Source organism: Fusarium flagelliforme (assembly GCF_020744385.1).
Source record: "Fusarium flagelliforme strain FIESC 12 MPI-CAGE-AA-0113 chromosome Unknown B0J16scaffold_7, whole genome shotgun sequence".
Classification (NCBI taxonomy): domain Eukaryota; kingdom Fungi; phylum Ascomycota; class Sordariomycetes; order Hypocreales; family Nectriaceae; genus Fusarium; species Fusarium flagelliforme.
Genome location: NW_025763509.1, coordinates 2,789,350 through 2,806,882, shown reverse-complemented (window position 1 = coordinate 2,806,882; position 17,533 = coordinate 2,789,350). Strand labels below are relative to the sequence as shown.

The 17,533-nt window shown below is 47.6% G+C and overlaps 7 protein-coding genes across 7 annotated transcripts; 4 read left to right on the top strand and 3 right to left on the bottom strand.

Annotated features, from left to right (window-relative positions):
* Positions 1–525: 525 nt before the first annotated feature.
* B0J16DRAFT_187463 (uncharacterized protein) lies at positions 526–1,045 on the bottom strand. Its single transcript, XM_046122732.1, has 2 exons — positions 622–1,045; positions 526–559 (listed from the first exon to the last, which is right to left on the bottom strand). The coding sequence occupies exon 1, from the start codon at positions 1,026–1,028 to the stop codon at positions 624–626; it is 405 nt and encodes a 134-aa protein (XP_045979499.1). The 5' UTR covers positions 1,029–1,045; the 3' UTR covers positions 526–559; positions 622–623.
* Positions 1,046–3,091: 2,046 nt separating this feature from the next.
* On the top strand, positions 3,092–3,619 carry B0J16DRAFT_349615 (uncharacterized protein). The gene has a single exon (XM_046128933.1). The coding sequence runs from the start codon at positions 3,338–3,340 to the stop codon at positions 3,515–3,517; it is 180 nt and encodes a 59-aa protein (XP_045979498.1). The 5' UTR covers positions 3,092–3,337; the 3' UTR covers positions 3,518–3,619.
* Positions 3,620–5,537: 1,918 nt separating this feature from the next.
* B0J16DRAFT_273460 (uncharacterized protein) lies at positions 5,538–6,104 on the top strand (the record flags this gene model as incomplete). Its single annotated transcript, XM_046123643.1, has 1 exon — positions 5,538–6,104. One exon carries the CDS (start codon positions 5,538–5,540, stop codon positions 6,102–6,104), a length of 567 nt encoding a protein of 188 aa, XP_045979497.1.
* Positions 6,105–8,331: 2,227 nt separating this feature from the next.
* B0J16DRAFT_273765 (uncharacterized protein) lies at positions 8,332–8,704 on the top strand (the record flags this gene model as incomplete). Its single annotated transcript, XM_046123655.1, has 2 exons — positions 8,332–8,369; positions 8,431–8,704. Coding segments are annotated over 2 exons (312 nt in total), but the record flags the coding sequence as incomplete, so codon positions are not given.
* Positions 8,705–10,300: 1,596 nt separating this feature from the next.
* On the bottom strand, positions 10,301–12,520 carry B0J16DRAFT_365010 (uncharacterized protein; the record flags this gene model as incomplete). The annotated part of the gene is made up of 9 exons (XM_046129977.1): positions 12,125–12,520; positions 11,686–11,966; positions 11,473–11,622; positions 11,329–11,409; positions 11,222–11,285; positions 10,945–11,160; positions 10,696–10,782; positions 10,552–10,570; positions 10,301–10,313 (listed from the first exon to the last, which is right to left on the bottom strand). Exons 1-9 carry the CDS (start codon positions 12,348–12,350, stop codon positions 10,301–10,303), a joined length of 1,137 nt encoding a protein of 378 aa, XP_045979495.1. The 5' UTR covers positions 12,351–12,520.
* Positions 12,521–12,611: 91 nt separating this feature from the next.
* Positions 12,612–13,540, bottom strand: B0J16DRAFT_349611 (uncharacterized protein). Its single transcript, XM_046128932.1, has one exon. The coding sequence runs from the start codon at positions 13,199–13,201 to the stop codon at positions 12,662–12,664; it is 540 nt and encodes a 179-aa protein (XP_045979494.1). The 5' UTR covers positions 13,202–13,540; the 3' UTR covers positions 12,612–12,661.
* Positions 13,541–15,651: 2,111 nt separating this feature from the next.
* B0J16DRAFT_358384 (uncharacterized protein) lies at positions 15,652–16,435 on the top strand (the record flags this gene model as incomplete). Its single annotated transcript, XM_046129584.1, has 2 exons — positions 15,652–15,746; positions 15,814–16,435. 2 exons carry the CDS (start codon positions 15,652–15,654, stop codon positions 16,433–16,435), a joined length of 717 nt encoding a protein of 238 aa, XP_045979493.1.
* Between the last annotated feature and the right edge of the window lie 1,098 nt (positions 16,436–17,533).

Below are 17,533 nucleotides of genomic sequence, written 5' to 3'. Positions count from 1 at the left end.
AGCACAGCCAACACGCCCCTCAATCTCCCATTCGTGGACGATGTCGACCAGAGAACCAGCGAGGTTCTTACCGCTATAAGCACTAAATTAACGTCGCAAAGCCAGCAGACGGAATTGCTGATGACCCAGTTGATCGACAAAGTGCGCAAATACAGCCATGATTGCAAAGCGATTTGGTGACGTCTAGAGGTCGAAGCTAATGTGTACCGCTGTCAAAGCGTTGCGGAGCTCTACTTTAATGGTATCCCGCTTCGCTTCAAAGAGTCGATGTATCTCTCTAGTGACAGAACTACCACTCCACGCCATCTGGAGTACTAAGTCACTGTCGAAATGGTTGAAGATCTTCCGAAGAAAGCTGTGCTCGAAGATGGTGAATGGCACACCGCTATCAATGACGAAGCCGACGCTTAGTTCTTGGATGGCTTTTATTTTCGCCCTTGGTATGGCGCTCTGTTCAAGCCGGCGCCTTTTCGGTGTTGCACCAGAATAAATATCAATGACACCTTCATCACCAGGACTTGACTCGCTAGACTGGCTAGCTGGGGTGATCCGGTGAGCTCTATGCAGGTCTGTCAGCTGCTAGATATCTTATCAATGAGATTAAACGGGATAAGCACAGACTTTCAAAGATGGTCTGCTGCAAAAGACGTGGCTTGCACCGAAAAGAACTCCGCTGCGCCTCTCATATCACATCGATTGCAGCACCAGACGTGACCTATCAGTAGATCCTGATAGTTCAGCTCGACTAGGAAGGTCCCGTGCGACCTAATCCAGCTCTTCCTGCCCTTTGCACCTTTTCGAGCTAACAAATCCTCCTGGACGAAGCGGCGGTTCTTCCAGGTAATCTTGGGCAGATTCTCAATGGTCGGGTTGGGAGGTAAAGCTCCAACGGCTGCTTCTTCCAACTGCTTGGCGACCGTTTTAGGCTGAGACAATCGTGAGAAGACGGAAGATGGAGGTGTAGGGCAAGGTGTCAATATTGTTGGCGGAAAGCCAGCTGGCGACGAGGAGAGTGGCGAGTTCAACATCCTACTGATGAAATGGAATAAAAACCACGTGTAGAAGGGATTATTTTGATGGCGCGACATGGTTGGAAAACGCGTTCCACATTGCATACGCGCGGTGGGGTCATGCGTTAGATCACGATAGCAGATACTTAGCTTTGCCGCTAACCTCCCCGCCATTTGAGAGTAGACTTTCATCTGCGACTATCTAGTGTAGGGTAGTGGCTCGGGAAGATCTGGATTTTTCCTCGAGATTAGACGATCACATGATGCATATGTAACATGTCAATTATTTCAACTTCAGAAATGTGTGATTTGATTTAATTGAAAGGAAGAATTCGACGATTTGATTGATTTGATTGTGGTGATTGATTGATTGAGTTGGCATATGATGAGCGCTGCAGCTACCTGTAGAACATTTCCCTCTCACAACACCAAATCTTTATCAGTTAAATCCAAAATTTCAGTTATGAAGACTTCATTTGATGAACGTGAGCGTGCATTAGAAGAAATTCTGAAAAAAGTAGAAAACCGCGTCCCAATACGCCAACTTGCAGCCCAGTAAGATATTCCTGACTCGGCAATCCGTGGCCGACGAAACAGGCGCCAAAATGCTCGTATGGGACAAGAGAATAAGAGATTGTTATCCTCAGAGCAAGAGAAAGACCTTGTTAACTTCCTTTTGCCAGAAGAAGCTGCTGGCCGCGGCCTTTCGCAGCATAAGATACGTCAAGTCGTCACTGAGATCATCAACCCCGAATCTGACGACATTACGGTCGGAAATAACTGGGCATTACGTTTCGCCAAACGCCATAAGGAACTCAATTCAATGTATACTACATATATCGAAGCCACTCGTTCGATCTATGCTACCCCTGGAACTCTACGACCATTCTACGGGACGTTATCGCAGCAGATGAAAGAGCTAGATGTCCCGCCAGCAAGGTTGCACAATATGGATGAACACGGAATGCGGGAAGGCTACACCAAGTCAGGGAAGATGATAGGAACAAGTCTGACGCACAGGGCCCTCACTTCAGAGTGTGATAATCGCAATTGGGTATCAGTTTTGGAGTCAATCTCGGCTATTGGAAGACGTACGACCCCGACTGTAGTCTTCGGAGGAAACTCCCTCCAAGGCCAGTGGTTTCAAGAAGCTTTCCCGGATTGGAAGTACGACTATTCGGTCTCTGGCTGGGCAACTGGTAGAGTATGCGATAAATGGTTAAAACTGATGTTTCTACCGGAAACAAATCCACAGAATCCAGAAGATTGGAGAATTCTAGTCCTTGACGGCTTCTATGGTCATATTACACCAAAATTCCGTTTCCGCGCTGAATTCAACCGCGTATGACTTCTCTACCTTTCCCCGCATACATCACATATCACTCAGGCGCTTGATGTCGGTATTTTCGGCCCGTTGAAGAGGTATTTTGCTCAAGGGAATAAGCGTTTCGCAACCTTCAGCGTTAGCTCAACTGCCAGCAAACGACGATTCCTCGAATCTTATAAAGTAGCTTCAAAGAAAGCTATGACTGAGAGAAACATCCGACATGCTTTTAGAGGTGCAGGAATGTTTCCTGTTGACGTGGAAAAGCCGCTTGAGAAGACCGTACAAAACGAGCTGCCTCCATAGCCAAAAACGCAGCCAAAAACGTCTACCCTTCAAAAGAGGACCCGTGACCACTTTCCCTATACACCAAAGAGCAAGAGGAAGCTTGTATCGCAGCTTTAGATCGTCCAAAAAAGCTCCTATGGCGGCCGTTCTTGCGTTTAAGATATCGGAATAAAGGCAGGCAAGTCAATTGATAGTCTAATAGTTGAAAACACCACATTAAGGGCTAAAATATCACTTCTAGAAGCAGAAGTAGAGTCAACCAAGTAACAGGGAAGGAACAAGGTCCAATGCAAAGCAAAGGGACGATTTCCCACCCGCGAGGAGATAAAGCAGGCCAAGTCCAAGCCGCCGAAGGGATCCCGTAAGAAACGGGTGATACTGCCGGAACCTGAGCCCCCAATTAGTCCTGACGACTGAATGAACTTATCGGACAGAATGAGAGACTTCATAAACCGATAATATAGAAAATCCCCTATGAATTGACCACTTTTACGTTGAGAATTTCCCTCTTGAAGTCACAGGCCCCGTCTTACATGGTTGCGCGAAAGGCGGGGTTGCGCGAGAAGGTGGTTGGGGACGTTAGCTCATGAGTAAGAATATAAACAGAACAACATCTACTACTTTACTCTATCTAGTCCCAGAGAATACCCAGATGAGATAAAATCAATCAGTAATAATATGGAGGGTTATATCCAATTGAACGAGTAATTAGCAGATGCTGCTCTGGCAGCTTTGTAAGGCAGCTACTCGACCCAGCGCCAGCATTGAATCCCACTTTCGGGATCAACGTCAGCTGAAAGGTAAACTGTTGAGGGATATCAGAGACTACTGTAGCGCGATGGAGCTAGCCGGCCCAAAACCCTTTGCATTATCGACCAGTTTGGGCAGTTTCTGAAGCTCTTGGGGAAAAGAGAAAACAACCTCGGTCTATTGACGTTTTCGGTTTTGATGAAAACCCTGTCGAAGGCTTAAGAACGGCTTGCTTGACCGGCTGCAGCCACAATAGCCCTTTCGATGTGGTAAGTAAGGCAGACTTCGACACATGCTAGTCCGTACACAGGGGCTTGATAGCGGGCAGCTGACCACGGAGCTGACGCACAGGGCCATCGGGTGTGCAATGGCACTTGTCATCAACGAACAAATGCAGGCGAGCAATTCGAAAACAGGGGCATGAATGGGCAATCATTGGCTGTCGTATGTTCCTCAATTGTGAGATGCCACGCCTACCCCGCACACCATGTCAGCATCAAGTCGTTATTGGGCAGACTGGCCCGCTCCGCGGAGATCCCTGAGTCCTGACCAGATGAGCTGTATTACCGATTCGCCCTCAAAGAAGAAAACGTCCTGCTTCATTACAGGGGTTGGCTGTAACCGAGCTTCCTCTCTCAACTTATAAAATAAATACGGACGAGTTACTTTATGTATGGCGACAGATAAGGTGGGTAAAACCGGCAAGGTATGGCAGTTCTTTCAAATTTAGATTGCTCAAAAGTTATTAAACTATTGCTGCCTGGAAATTAAACCTGCGGCAACGCTAACGCAGCGATGCACCTTGCCAGCCGCATTGCATATTACCTTTATCGAGCTAAGGTGTCTAACTATAAGGTTGCTGGGGCGTTCCACCAATTGTAATACTCGAAGGAGGCCCGAGCGTTAGGCCCCATGACCGGCTTCTTGAAGGGCACGGAAGAGATTGGGCGAGGAGAAGAGGTTATCCATAAAGACGTGATATATCTGCTTTGGCAGCATATTAACTAGGTGAATAACGACTCCTGCTGTATTGCTAAGGGCTACAGTCTCTTCGGGCCTTCCCTTCCCCTTCTTCCCCTGTTGCGGCTTGGCAGCCGGCTTCTTCATTGGCAGCTCGACAATAACAGCGGTATGTGGTGATGCCTTCACGTGCCATAGCCACCGGATACAGAGGCCGTTTTGGGCGATAGCCCAGACTTTGAACCTCACAGGCGTAGGTTTATTCTTGACTAGGCTTGTATCCTTGCTCCTGCCTGTAAAAGAGACCATACACTTATCTACAGTGACGCTATTCCCTGGTATATAGAGCTGGGCTGACGCCTTTTGTATCAGGTCAGACCACTATTCAGCAGCTTGGAATGCCTTCGAAAGGTCCTCTTCGTTGCCTAGGTCAAGCAGGTTGTGGTCAAAAGTCCGTATATAGCGTGAGATTATCTCGAACCTCCATAGAGGCATAAACTTGATGACTGAATGCAGGCGGGACTGAACACCTAAGGAAGGGGAGCTTCAATGGCTCTTGATCGTATTTTCCTCATGAATTCCTGGGTAAATCAGCAACCCGAGCCATACATACACTTGTGCAACCGAGAGCCCGTCCCACCCATTGATCCGCGAGTGGTTAGAAACAGCGCTCATCATAAATCAACTCAATCAAGCAATCACCCCAATCAAATCAATCAACTTAGTCAATTCCTCGCCTCAATCAAATCAATTCCAGCGATTTGTAAGTTGACATGATTTGATAAAGTTGATATATGCCATGCTGCATCTGAACTGCCCAAAAAGATTAAACCTGTCACGGCTAGGGTCCCTGGATGCATTCAGGATCTTACCGCTGCACTAAAATGCAAAAGACTAGGATGTAAGGTCCCTGACCTTACACTGCATTCTCATATATATAGCTATAGCGCCCTCAGATCAGGATCAGTTCAGGCTTTCAGCTTCAGGCTGTGACAAAACCTGGACGTGCCCTCCGCCCAGTCCTACCCTGTACAAGATGGCCACAGACAGGCGATACTTCTTAGCCCTATATGTAGCCGTAGCCTCGTTGGTACCTGCTATCGCCGCCTAACGCACACCAATCCTCGGCAGGATGACGCGCTCCCTCTGCACCCTACCGCGGCGCGTCAATTTCGCTGTCAATAAGGCATGGCACCAGCGACAAGATGTCAGACTTGCCACCACCCTCTACACCGGCGAAAGGCTCGCCGGTGATTTCGACGCCTTGCCCCACGCCACTTTTTCCCTCTGCGTTCTCGCGACTGTCTCAACCAAGGACCGTGGCCAAGCAGCTCGAGGAGGCTTCGGTCGGGGAGCTGCCCCCTAACCCGACTATTGAGGATCTACCGAAGGTCGTCTGGAAGAACCGCCGCTTCGTTCAAGAAGATTCGCTAGCTCGGAAAGGTGCAAAAGGCAGAAAAAGTTGGATCAGATCGCACGGCATGTTCTTCATTGAATTGAATCTCCAGGATCAGCCCATCGGTCATGTGTGGTGCTGCAGCCGATGCGACACGAAGGGTCGGCCAGAATTCTTCTCAGTACAAGCGACATCTTCTGCAGCAGATCATCTTCGCAAGTATGGATCCGTCCTCTATACCAACATATCCCATATACTGACTTGCACAGAGCCCATCGGATCACCCCAGCGAGTCAATCAAGCCCCAGCGACGATAGCGCGATCGATCTCCAGTCCCATGCAACCCCCAAACGACCACGGCTTGACCAGAGCATAATACCAAAGGCAAAGGTCAAAGCTGTACAAGAACTTAGTGTTGGGTTCGTCATTGACAGTGATGTGCCCTTCACAATATTCGAGCACAAGTTTCTACAGGAGCTCTTCTATCAGTTCGACCATGAACTAGCACTCCAAATTCCTTGGAGTAGCAGTTCTATTACCAGAGAGCTACAGAAGATCTTCGAGTCTAAGGCGGATATCATCAAAGCGGAGCTCGGCAGCGCCCTAACAAAAATACACATCAGCTTTGATCTCTGGACATCCCCGAACCGTCTTGCGATAATGGCAGTTTTTGCACACTTCATCGACAAATTCGGGAACCAACAATCCAGGCTGCTCGCTCTACGCCGTCAGCTAGGTATCCACAGTGGTGAGAATCTTGCCGAGACATTGTTCGAAATCGTTCAACTGTGGGATATCCGAGGACAGGTTGGCACGGTCATTTCTGATAACGTGACTACGAACGATACCTGTCTCTCTTACTTCTACCCGCAGCTCGACCCTTCGATCCGGCCGGCTGATATCAAGGCCCGTCGCATGCGTTGCTACGGCCACATTCTTAACCTTGTTGCCCACGCGTTTCTTTTCGGTAAAGACGCCGAATCTTTCGAGCTAGAGTCAGATATCAACGGCATGAGAGGTCTTCAGGAGCAAGATCTTCGCCATTGGCGTTCGAAGGGCCCAATTGGGAAGCTGCACAATATCGTCAAGTTCATCAGATCCTCACCTCAGCGCAGCGAATATTTCAAGCGCATCGCTCACGAGCAGGAGGACGAAGGGTACCATTTTTGCGAGGAATCAACCGCCGAGCTTGAGGTCATCTTGAATAATGAGACGCGGTGGAATTCTACTTATATGATGATAGAAAGGGCTTTGCGGAAGCAGACTGACATCAGGGCCTACATCTTTGCACTCGAAGGCGAGAAAGACGAAGAAAAACGTATCCCTGCTGATGACATCTTATCCAACGAGGATTGGCGCGTGCTTGGTGAGGTTAACGAGATACTTACGCCTTTATATCATCAGACAATGCGAACCCAAGGCTGGGGTAAAGGCGACAGCCATGGGCGCCTGTGGGAAGTTCTGGTAGGAATGGAATACCTGCTCGAGCATTTTGAAGACCGGAAAGGCTTCTACAATGAGTTCACGACCGAAACAATAAGGGCGACGAATCTAAATGATCCCGAACTAATTGGAAGAGCGTCTGCGCCTCTGAGGGGGACTAACATCCGGTCGGCCCGTTCCCGCCGTCGCCCTGCTCGCTTCGATGGGGAAGAGGTCTATGTATCCCAACAGCGAAGTCAAGCGCCAACTTTCACGGTAGCTGCCTTGCCGGAGCATTCTCAGGCTGAGTATGCGGCGCTTGACAAGCCACCGGCGTCTAAGATTTCCCAGAAGAGCTCATTACCAGCAGACCGCCGAGCATATATTCGGGCATCGATCAACAACGGCTGGAAGAAGCTGGATGAATACTACAGCAAGCTCGGAGAATCTCCCTTGTCTGCGGTAGCAGTCATCCTTCATCCGAGATTCGGCATCAGCTGGTTGGAGGCTACTTGGGCCACTGAGGAGCAATTAGCCTGGGTTCGCGATGCGAAGGCGGGCATAAAGGACTACTTCGCGCGGTGGTATCAATCGAAGCAGCGGACGGACGACTTACAGTCGAAGTCTGCTTCATCATTAACGAACAGGGGTAAAGAGGATGATCACTACACGCAATGGATCAACAGCAGAACGAAAAAGGCATTTGCAACGAGCAGCAGTGTTAGCGAGATGGACAAATACCTCCGTCTTGAGCCACAAGATACGCAAGAGCCAATCCAATGGTGGAGGGACCACAAGCCTTCATTCCCGGTGCTAAGCAGCTTTGCCTTGGATGTCTTTGCCATTCCGGCTATGGCAACCGACTGCGAGAGGCAGTTCAGCCTAGCCAAGCTGACACTAACATCGCAAAGGCTCGCAATGGGTGCCGACACGCTGGAGCGAGTTCATTGTCTGAGGAACTGGGTCCGACACGGCGGGGTAAAGCTGGGCAGTTGGGTCGGTAATTGAGGCTTTGGATCCGGCGTAATACCTTCACATACTCAATATATAGGCCTCCCATACAATTGATTGAGACGAGCCAATCAAATCAAACAAATCAACTTTGGACCGAAGCCCCATCAAACAAATCAACTTTTACCTCAAAGTTGATTTGATTGATTTATGATGAGCGCTGGATAGCAGACGAGGAGAATCGAAAGAACTTCCTTGAGCGCAATCGGTATGTTCTTAAATACTTGGTTCTTCTATATTAAAATATGTTTACTGATTTTTCATACCAGCATCGCTGCCCTCAAATGTCGTCAGAGGAAGAAACAATGGCTTACCAACTTACAGACCAAGGTTGAGATATTTGATACGGAGAACGATGCCTTGACGGTACAAATCACCCGGCTCAGAGAAGAGGCACTCAACTTAAAGACGCTTCTTTTTGCCCATCAGAACTGTCCAGTTACTCAACAACAACGACTTCACAGTGCCTTTATATCGCAGGTCGTTGGGCCCTTCAATCCGCAGATAGACCCCTATCGTATCACTGCACCGATACCAAACTAGGTCATGGCTGGCCAGGGTGTGCAGCAGCGTTTCTCATAGCGCTACGTCGCTATTGTCCGTTCCATTTTCGTTAAAAGAAGAAATTGCAGTCGAAAAACACTCGGTATCTGGTAGGGTCAGGGGTAACAATGTACTTCTTTGGAGCCTCCCGTACTATAAGCGTCTAAGTTTCTATAAGCCTGCTTTGCCATTCTTATACACTAGACCACCTTAATCTAGGTTTAGGTGCCCGTGCGCACGCTGCCCTCTAAGATCTTGTCCTCCATTTCTTGTCCTCCATTTCTTGTCTAGCCTTCTGATTCGCCATCCCATAACCTCCATTAATACTTTGTTCGGTCAATTCTTGACAATATCCAATACTAGTCCAGGAGCCTACATATCTACTTCTCTCCCCTCTAATTTCTTCCTTTCCTTTCATGATTAGTTGACTTAGAGAACCCACATCATCACCATCGTCTTCCAAGCCCATCAAGTCGCCAAAGCCTTCCCCACCCTCCTTCACCGAGGTCAATTCCCAAGGAAACAAGCAGAGCCCTGACGCCTCGTCGTTGCCGAGCTGCCCATTCAACTCTTCGACTAGTCCTGGTCTCATGACAACAACAGGCCCCTCGACCGCAATTACGTCGCCGATCTTTCTCGCTCTTTCCAAATCGGTGGACTCACACCGGGCCTAGATGGAAATGCGGAGCATCTCCAATCTCAGAAGGGGTAGACTCATATGACTCCTGCGCCGCATCCAACGGACAGCTAGATTCTTATTGAACCTGAGCAACTGTCTGAAACATCTCTAGGGCGAGAGCTTTAAGATGAGGAGTGTCGTACATATGTGCGAGCGTAAACACTCTGTTTCTAGTTGTCTACCAGTCAGCATCTGCAATGTAGCATTGGATAGATGAGCATCATTTCCATGGTTTTCGCTTTACTATGAACCCCTTTCTGTTGCGCAACCCCAAGTAGACGCTAGCTATCCCCACATGCTGGGATTGGGGATTTAAGCCGATCAGCGACTCGGCTCAATTCCGAGCGACATTACTCTAAACCACAGACTGGCCAACCAGGTTTGCTACACGATCTGAGTCAAATCGCCTGCGAATAGTATCTAGGGACCTCATGTCGTTAAAGTATACTATGAAGCCTGATGACCCTCGGTAGAGGTATAAAAAATCGCCCTTTCTAGTAAGGTCAGCCAGAATGCAAGAAGAAGGCATCGTGATAGGTAGACTAGGTATGGTTGTGTAAAACGTAATGTAGGAATTTGTAAGAACTTCAAGGACTTCTATCACCGCATTGTTTTGGTAGCGAGAGAAGTACTGCACGTTCGCTACATTTTGATTGGCTGCAACCCCCAATCCCAACCCCTCTTTTCCCCGATAAATGCTATGGAGGCTTACGACAGCCTAGGAAGTAGTATGCGGCTATTATGACGACCATTTCATCGAACATTGTATCCAATCATCAACATCGGAGGCTGGTCCAGTTTCCACCCTTGACTAACTAGCCTATAGGATGTATTTAAAATTACCTAGCCTTAATACACCCCTGAGTAAACCGACTGCACGTGATATACAAACGCAAATTTGCCTATTATGTCTTTATTCACACCTGCTTTCTGGTGTCTACAAGACGCAGAGAACATCCACTTAAATTAAAACAACCTAACTCACAACGCCATATTCAGCCAGTTTTACTGTAGTCCTTTTCTATCCCTATGCAAGTTATACCTTTTAGGGTCGCATCTCTCAAACAGATTCCAATGAAATTACTTTTACTAGCATTATCCGAACCATGTCCGGTTTTACTCCCTGCCACTCAGCCTCGAACTCCGGCCCCTAATCCTCAAAACTTACTCCATCGGCCCTCGCGAACCTGCGCTGTGATTGCATTCGAGGGCTGTCGAAAACGGGAAACCAGAGTATGATAACAATTCTAGCCATATATGCTACATGTAAACGTTCGCATAGCGCAGCGGAAGTCAACCGCGGTGCACAAACTGTACCCGAACCGATTCAGAATGTATCTATGCATCCCCAAGAGCAAGCGGTCTCGAAGATGATACAGATAAAGCTCTTCATCCGAATCTTAGTAGGCATTAATAGACCTCAATACCACTTCTGAAATGTTAAAGCAAAAACGGGTTGGTTGTATTGTTGTTAGTTCTAAGTTGCATGTGTCTGAGAGGAGCGCAACTCCTTACATAGTATTCACATCTAGCCACCAGCAGATCGGACCACCTTAGCCACACTGTCTCAACATGAAACACCCGAATCCCGGGACATCATAGATGGCTATCCACGGCCGCAAATCGTCAGACAGGTTTGCTGTCAAACCACATACAACGATGAACCAGTCAGCCGCAGAGGTATCTCCTCTAAGACAGGAAATCTTGAAATTCAGAAATCCAGTGAAATGTTCACTGTTACTTGTGATAACCGATTGGCCATGCTGGTCCCAGAGATCTGCAGGTTTTGGAGACGAAGGGCTGAATCTCAAACCCTTTGCTGGCTGAAGAATATTCACATCGAATAGCGAGATTCTTTGCAAAGACATGCTTCAATTCTAGAGAGACAAAAGGCGTAACTCGCTTCCGGGTGGAAATTTTGTCGGGAGCTGTACCAAGTCCAAACTTTCGAGCCCTGTGCTTGTAAAAGCTTTGTAGGGAGTGATCGGACGTATGCGTGAGCTGTTTTGGTCAGGAACACACCGATCTATTGCTATTTATCATCGTTGGACAACAGACACGACAGATTGAGGATATTGCTTTTACCTACGAATGTCTCCAGTCTCAAACCCTTATCCGTCTTGGTTGTCTCGCAGCCATGTCTCATACTTGGTGCCCGAGAAAGACGACGGCAGTGGGCGAACTCAGCAGGAGACTGGGCAAGTATACCACGATAGTCCTGCGTTGTGTCGTTTGATTCCTATGCAAAAATCGACATATCTGTCGTCTCTATGATGATGGCCTCCTGCAGTCTTTCGAAGACCTTTGTGCCCTCACCATACATCATCGGCATGTTGACATCGAAGATACTAATTAGACAGTAGGCGAGATCTTCGATCCTTGTTGTCTTGCGGTTTATAGCCCATGATATACGTTTGTCTATCAGTATGCTCTCGAGAAATTTGTTGTTCTTTAGAACGGTGATATCGATTCTCGTAATATCAGATATCCTGTCCCGTAACCCCGATTTCGTGCCTCTGTGCTGCCACGCGGAGTCATGAAAATCGAGATTTTGAGAACCGATGAGTTCTTGCAGTGTCCAGCCTCATGTGAACCATCGACAAAATTCCAAGCTGTCAAGTTTATCGATTCCGCTGCAGGTCTTCGATATGAGCAAAGCAAACAATTGCGCATCTGTACCATCGGGATATAGAGTTAATAGCCTCAGCCAGCTCTGCGCTACTGCGTTTGTCGAATGCAACAAGTGTCCACCCATGCATAAGCTACGCCGCGCTCTTTTGCTAGTCGACAGGTATTCTCGATTTTAGCGTAGCCTAGTTTGTGGTTCGGTTGACCTGAAAGGATCATTTCTTCGAATGTGACTTCATCTTTGCCCCACGTGTGTGAGAGAATGGCGTATAGTGTCCATTCTAAATCTTCCCTGTCGACTCTTTGAAGTTCGATTGTTGAGGTGTTGATTAGCCACATGATACTCAAGACAGACAATAGAGATGACAGAGAAAGCCAAAAAGAGGGGTCCTCAATCCGAGTTCTATGTACAAAATAAGGCGGTGATGTTTTAAGCCATGTAGTGTCAGATGCGGGGTCACAATGCTGTCGGTTCGCCCGCCCTTTTTATGCATTTTCATAGGTCAGACCAAAAAGATGTCTAAGAAATTTTGTATCTCAAATGTTTCTTTTTTTATAACTAACTATATAACTATAGAAATGTTATAGAGATTTTACAATGTAATGTATGTATCTCTTAAGGAACTAGTGACCTTTCACTCCTTTCACTCTCAATATGTGAACTCGTACATCAGAGCAATATGTGTCAGTAGCTGGTCCCGCTCTTTAGCCATCGCCTCAAAGCCTTCCTCGAGCGATACAATGCGATCTCGCGCAGAGACTAGCACTTCAGCTCTACTAAAGCAACGGTCGTAGTTATCGCCGTGATTACCGTCTTTAGACAGTGGTACTGGTAAAACGGCCAGCAGACTTTCGAAATGGTTCTTTAGCCGGCTGCGGTATCGCTTCTCAACCAAGTTATGGCTCTGGCGTGGCTGTTTTAATCTTTCCGAGGAAGGCGGCTTCTTATAAGCCACATTCTTAGTTAATCGCTTTTTCGGCTTATGCGATGCGGTGCGTAGATTGGCACTAGGACCTCTTTGAGTGCTGATGTCTGCGCCGTTGCCACGCTGTCGTGAATCTAGTAGTGATTCTTTCTCTGCGGTTACTGGGGAAAGCTGCTTGATGTTGTAGCTATCTACTCCTCCCCGCTGGTCCGAGAATTGATAGAGATCGGCTGGGTAGATACTGTCAGACGTAAAGAAAGCCATCTTGATCTTGGGAGGAATTCGTAGTTATAATAGTAAATTAAGAGGCTACTGGTTTCCTTTGCTAGTTGTCTGAGATTGTAGGATCTTGTGGGATCTGGAGAAGGTGTTTTTAATTAAATATTTGATGGATTTCAAAGTGGAAATGATGAGGAAGTAGAATCGACGGGCTGGGACGGCGAGGAAAGGTGCAGGGATAAACCTATTTAACTGCGGTGAGTCTCCACTAATAAAATGCAAATCAGCAGGTACCTCAGTATACATGCTTTTTCGCCGCAGTGGCAAATACATTTACTATTAAACTTGAAAGGAAGAATCCTTCTGTAATAAGGATTATTGGATGTCTCTAAAATTTGTCCAATGATAGGGCAGTTACCTATATGAGGTTTGACTACACGTTGAAGCGTACGTGTAATAAAATGGACCGAGGCCAAGACTTTGCCTTTTGTCGGGCTTGCAGCTCTGAAGACCCCAATTTTAAGTCGTCCCATCTCAGCGGGCATATCCCCATCAGATCCCCTCTTTTCGTTGCAGGCATTCGAATTATTTGCCGCTGACCGACTCAAAGTATTCAATTGGGAAAGCCATCACTCGGAAACGCGTCGGTGAGATAGCTCAAACCAATGACACTTATGTCTCGGGCACCACCCGATCGGCAACAGGCCTTGAACCTGGGCTTACGGAGCCTCCGTAATGCCTTGATTGGCCAACGCAGGGGTCGAGACCGTTTCGTCATGGAGGGGCAAGTTAAACTTCACAGGACGTCCTAAAGCGAGGGGACCCTACATACACGATCACACGATGATCGATGGATCATCATGTGTTGTGTGTTGTCTCACAAAAGTTTTCCGTGACCATACGTATGTCCTCCACACTTGTACCCTATAACTGGGATAGATGCGCCGACTTCCCTCGAGGGCCGGTGCGAGGTTATGACCTAACGCATGGCAATATCATCACCCAGATATCGCAACACCGCAAATGTGGTTTCGCCCTATTCCCCTCATCCTCATCAAGGATGAGGACCTGACATACCACGGGAAGGCACTAAGTGTCAAGTATGAAGAAGGGCGACTTCGAGCAATTCACGCGACGATGTGCATCTGCGAGCACCGGGGCCGGCCAAGGGTAAGGCCCAACTTGACTATACGGGACCGAAAATAAAGAGGAGATTGCCAACACTAGCTAGCTTCCCCAGCGACATCCTTCGTCCGAGAATCCAGACAAATCATCGAGTCCAAAGGTCGAATTATGATAACGGATAGGCTATGGAGTGGGAAATATTTCCACGGCCGCCGTAGAGCTGGGAGAGTCTTGCCCCTATATGGAGGATATGTGTTGGGCGGGTGGATGGATGCTATCTAACAGGGATTGGGAGAACGGATGGAGGAAGTCACGGTCAAAGCAGGGAGTCGACAGTGGTTAAGTCATCCGTGAGAAAGGTCGAGATTAGCATGGTGCTCGTCTTAGGTTATTCTTAAATCGTACATATCAATACGCCATTTAAAGGTCCTGCGCTATCAGTCCTCGGGAATCAACTTAGTCCTTAAACGCGACTGCCCAGACGAACTCATCTCATTCTCTTCCTCATATTCAGGTGCGACGCTCGAAGTTTGCAGATTGAGTTAAGACGCGGCGCGTCATCGCGAGTCATACCTCTCGCCTTGTCTTGCTTTCCAGTTCTTAGTGGCCAATCATAACGACCAGATTCGCTCCGAGGACTCCTGTCCAATCACAGTATGGAGTTGAGGGTTATGTTTTAGCGAGGCGTGAAGCATTAAAGCTACCACCATAATGACTAACCAGTTGTTGACTTAAAACTCTGATCTGCAGTGAGCAAGAACTCAACCCCAAGAATGGAATGAATGAGGTCTAGTACGGAGTACGCCCTCTCACCAGTCTCGGTGCTTAGATGTTGGGCTGCACTTATCCTTTGGGCACTTCGGGATGTATAGACATGTGTCCCGGAAACTTATGGACCTTAGCCGGCAATCTAACCGCTCATTGATGCCCCCTCTTGGTCACCTCTTTTATCTAGACCATGTATTTAATAGGCCTTGATGTTACCATATGCAGCCAGGCGTCACCGAGTTGCCACCCAAGCGAGGCGGTTGCGCTTTAAGCTTGGAGCAGTTCGCGCTGAAGACAATCCAGAAGCAAATAGGACTTCCGTTCTACCCACATCAACCTTCCGCAAAACTGGTCTTAAACCCAAGGTCTTAACTTTACTAAGTAATCTAAAGATTTCTAGATGCTTATCTCTACACTTATCGCTCCATTCAACAAGCCACTGATAGCCATCTAAAGATAGTATCGTTACGCCATTGTTCCTACCCTCGGCAGATAAATGAGCCATAGTAGGTTTATTTTTGCAACCATGCCTGACCAGTATGAGCTGATATTCTAAAGCAGATGCTCATATGAACTCCCTTCCGTACACGGAATGGGTGACAATGCTCGACGGCTACACCCCAGAAGAGACTATTGGAGACAATCTCACTGTATACGGCGCGTCCATTCCGTCTCACCCTCAACGGGAGCTCTCGGCGTCTATGAACCCGCCAGCCTTCTTAGGGCGCTTTCCAGGATGAAGTCGATATCACTACCTTATCCAGACAAGCCTACCTTCCCCAAGATCAATTCTTATTCTACGGGGGATCTAGTTCGGAAGACCGTTGGGTCGATACATACTCCACCGTCAAAAACCAGGCACCATCACCCGAACGCCTGGTAGCGGTCGATGACGAACCACCCTCAACCTTGACTCCTTCGCTGCAATTGTCGCAAGAGCTACCCAAAAAGCCCGACAGAAAGACGAAGACGCGGCTCAGTGAACGCGCAGCTCCAAAATCCGCTGGACGCAATGCCAGAGGAGACATTAATACAGATGATCAGAGGAGGAAAGAGACTCTTGCTGACGGAAATGGGATCCACGTCAGCAGCGGTACGACTAATCGCAAACAACACGCAAAACATAAGCGAGTGCAAGAAAGAAACCGCATCGCTACCAATAAATGTCAGATGAGAAAGAGGGACCATCTTGCGAGACTCCAGTCCGATGAACAAGCTATGGAGCAACGTCATATGATGCTAACTAACTGCGTGAATGATTTAAAAGACGAGATTTTATATCTCAAGACGCAACTGTTCCAGCACAGGAGTTGTAGCTGCACCCTCATACATCATTACATTGAGAAAGAAGCACAGCGCTATACTGACGCACTGGGGCTGAGGTGACCACACTACAACATATAGCCTTAATGGTTTAATAAAAGGCGATAGGGGTGGATCCAGGTATTACAGTCGAAGATAATACCACTTACAGGAGGGTATAAGAAAATAGCTTTAGTCACTTAGTTAAAAGTCAACGGATTTCTTATGCAGTTAAGGCTATTATCTGTTGGCTCATGTGGGCCGAGGGTCCCAGGAGAGCCAACCTAGCAAGCTATGTTGGGCACAAAGGGTGAGACATCTGCCGGGCCCAATTTTTGCTGTGTTGCCTGGTTGCCCATCTTCCAAGCTCTATACACTTTCCAAAGTCATTATTAAGCCACGAAAGAAAGGAAAGTGAAGCTTTTGGCGATGCCAGGTCAAATCGAAGCTATCTTAAAGCTAAGGGGGTCATTGCGTGTGTGCCCATGCCGTGATACCTTATCTGACACTACTCCATATAAAATGAAGCTATCTACAGTCTCTTGAGCTGCCTAAGCTGGCTTCTGCTGCTATTCTTCCCTTAGTCATGAGATCTCAAAGTGATTGTATAAGTAGAACGTGGTGTTGATAGGCGAAAGGCGTGAGGGGAGGCTCGGGCGAAGATGACTCATAGTCAGGAAGGTAGAGAGTCGATGAGAGCATCTCCACCTATTCTTGATGTGCTACGTTGATAAAATCTAGTGTTTCTTCTCCTTCTTCCTCATAGCTTTCTTTGTTGAAGAGCGGCTGCATGAGCTAGAAAGTGACGTTATCATCACTTCCAGTTGTTTGTATTGCGCAGTAGTGCTGGATGAAAATATATATATTTACAAAACTTGAAAGAAAGGATTGTGAGAGTTCATCTCGGATTTATATCTCTAAATGAATCATCTAGGACTTTGAACTCTGATTCTAGAACTTTCAGGCTGTTAGTCTGAATCCTGAAGGGAGGGGGGTTCCCGGATTCTCCAACACTTCCAGGGAGAGCCGACCAGTTTATCGCATCAAGGGGCTTCGCAGCGTGATTAGCTGCACGGATCGAGTCTCTCACTTGCGAAGGCAACTATGTATCTACCATGAAGCCGTCAGTATTTCCATTCATTAGTTGAGTCTTCTGTAAGCGCTGTATATCCATAGATAGCT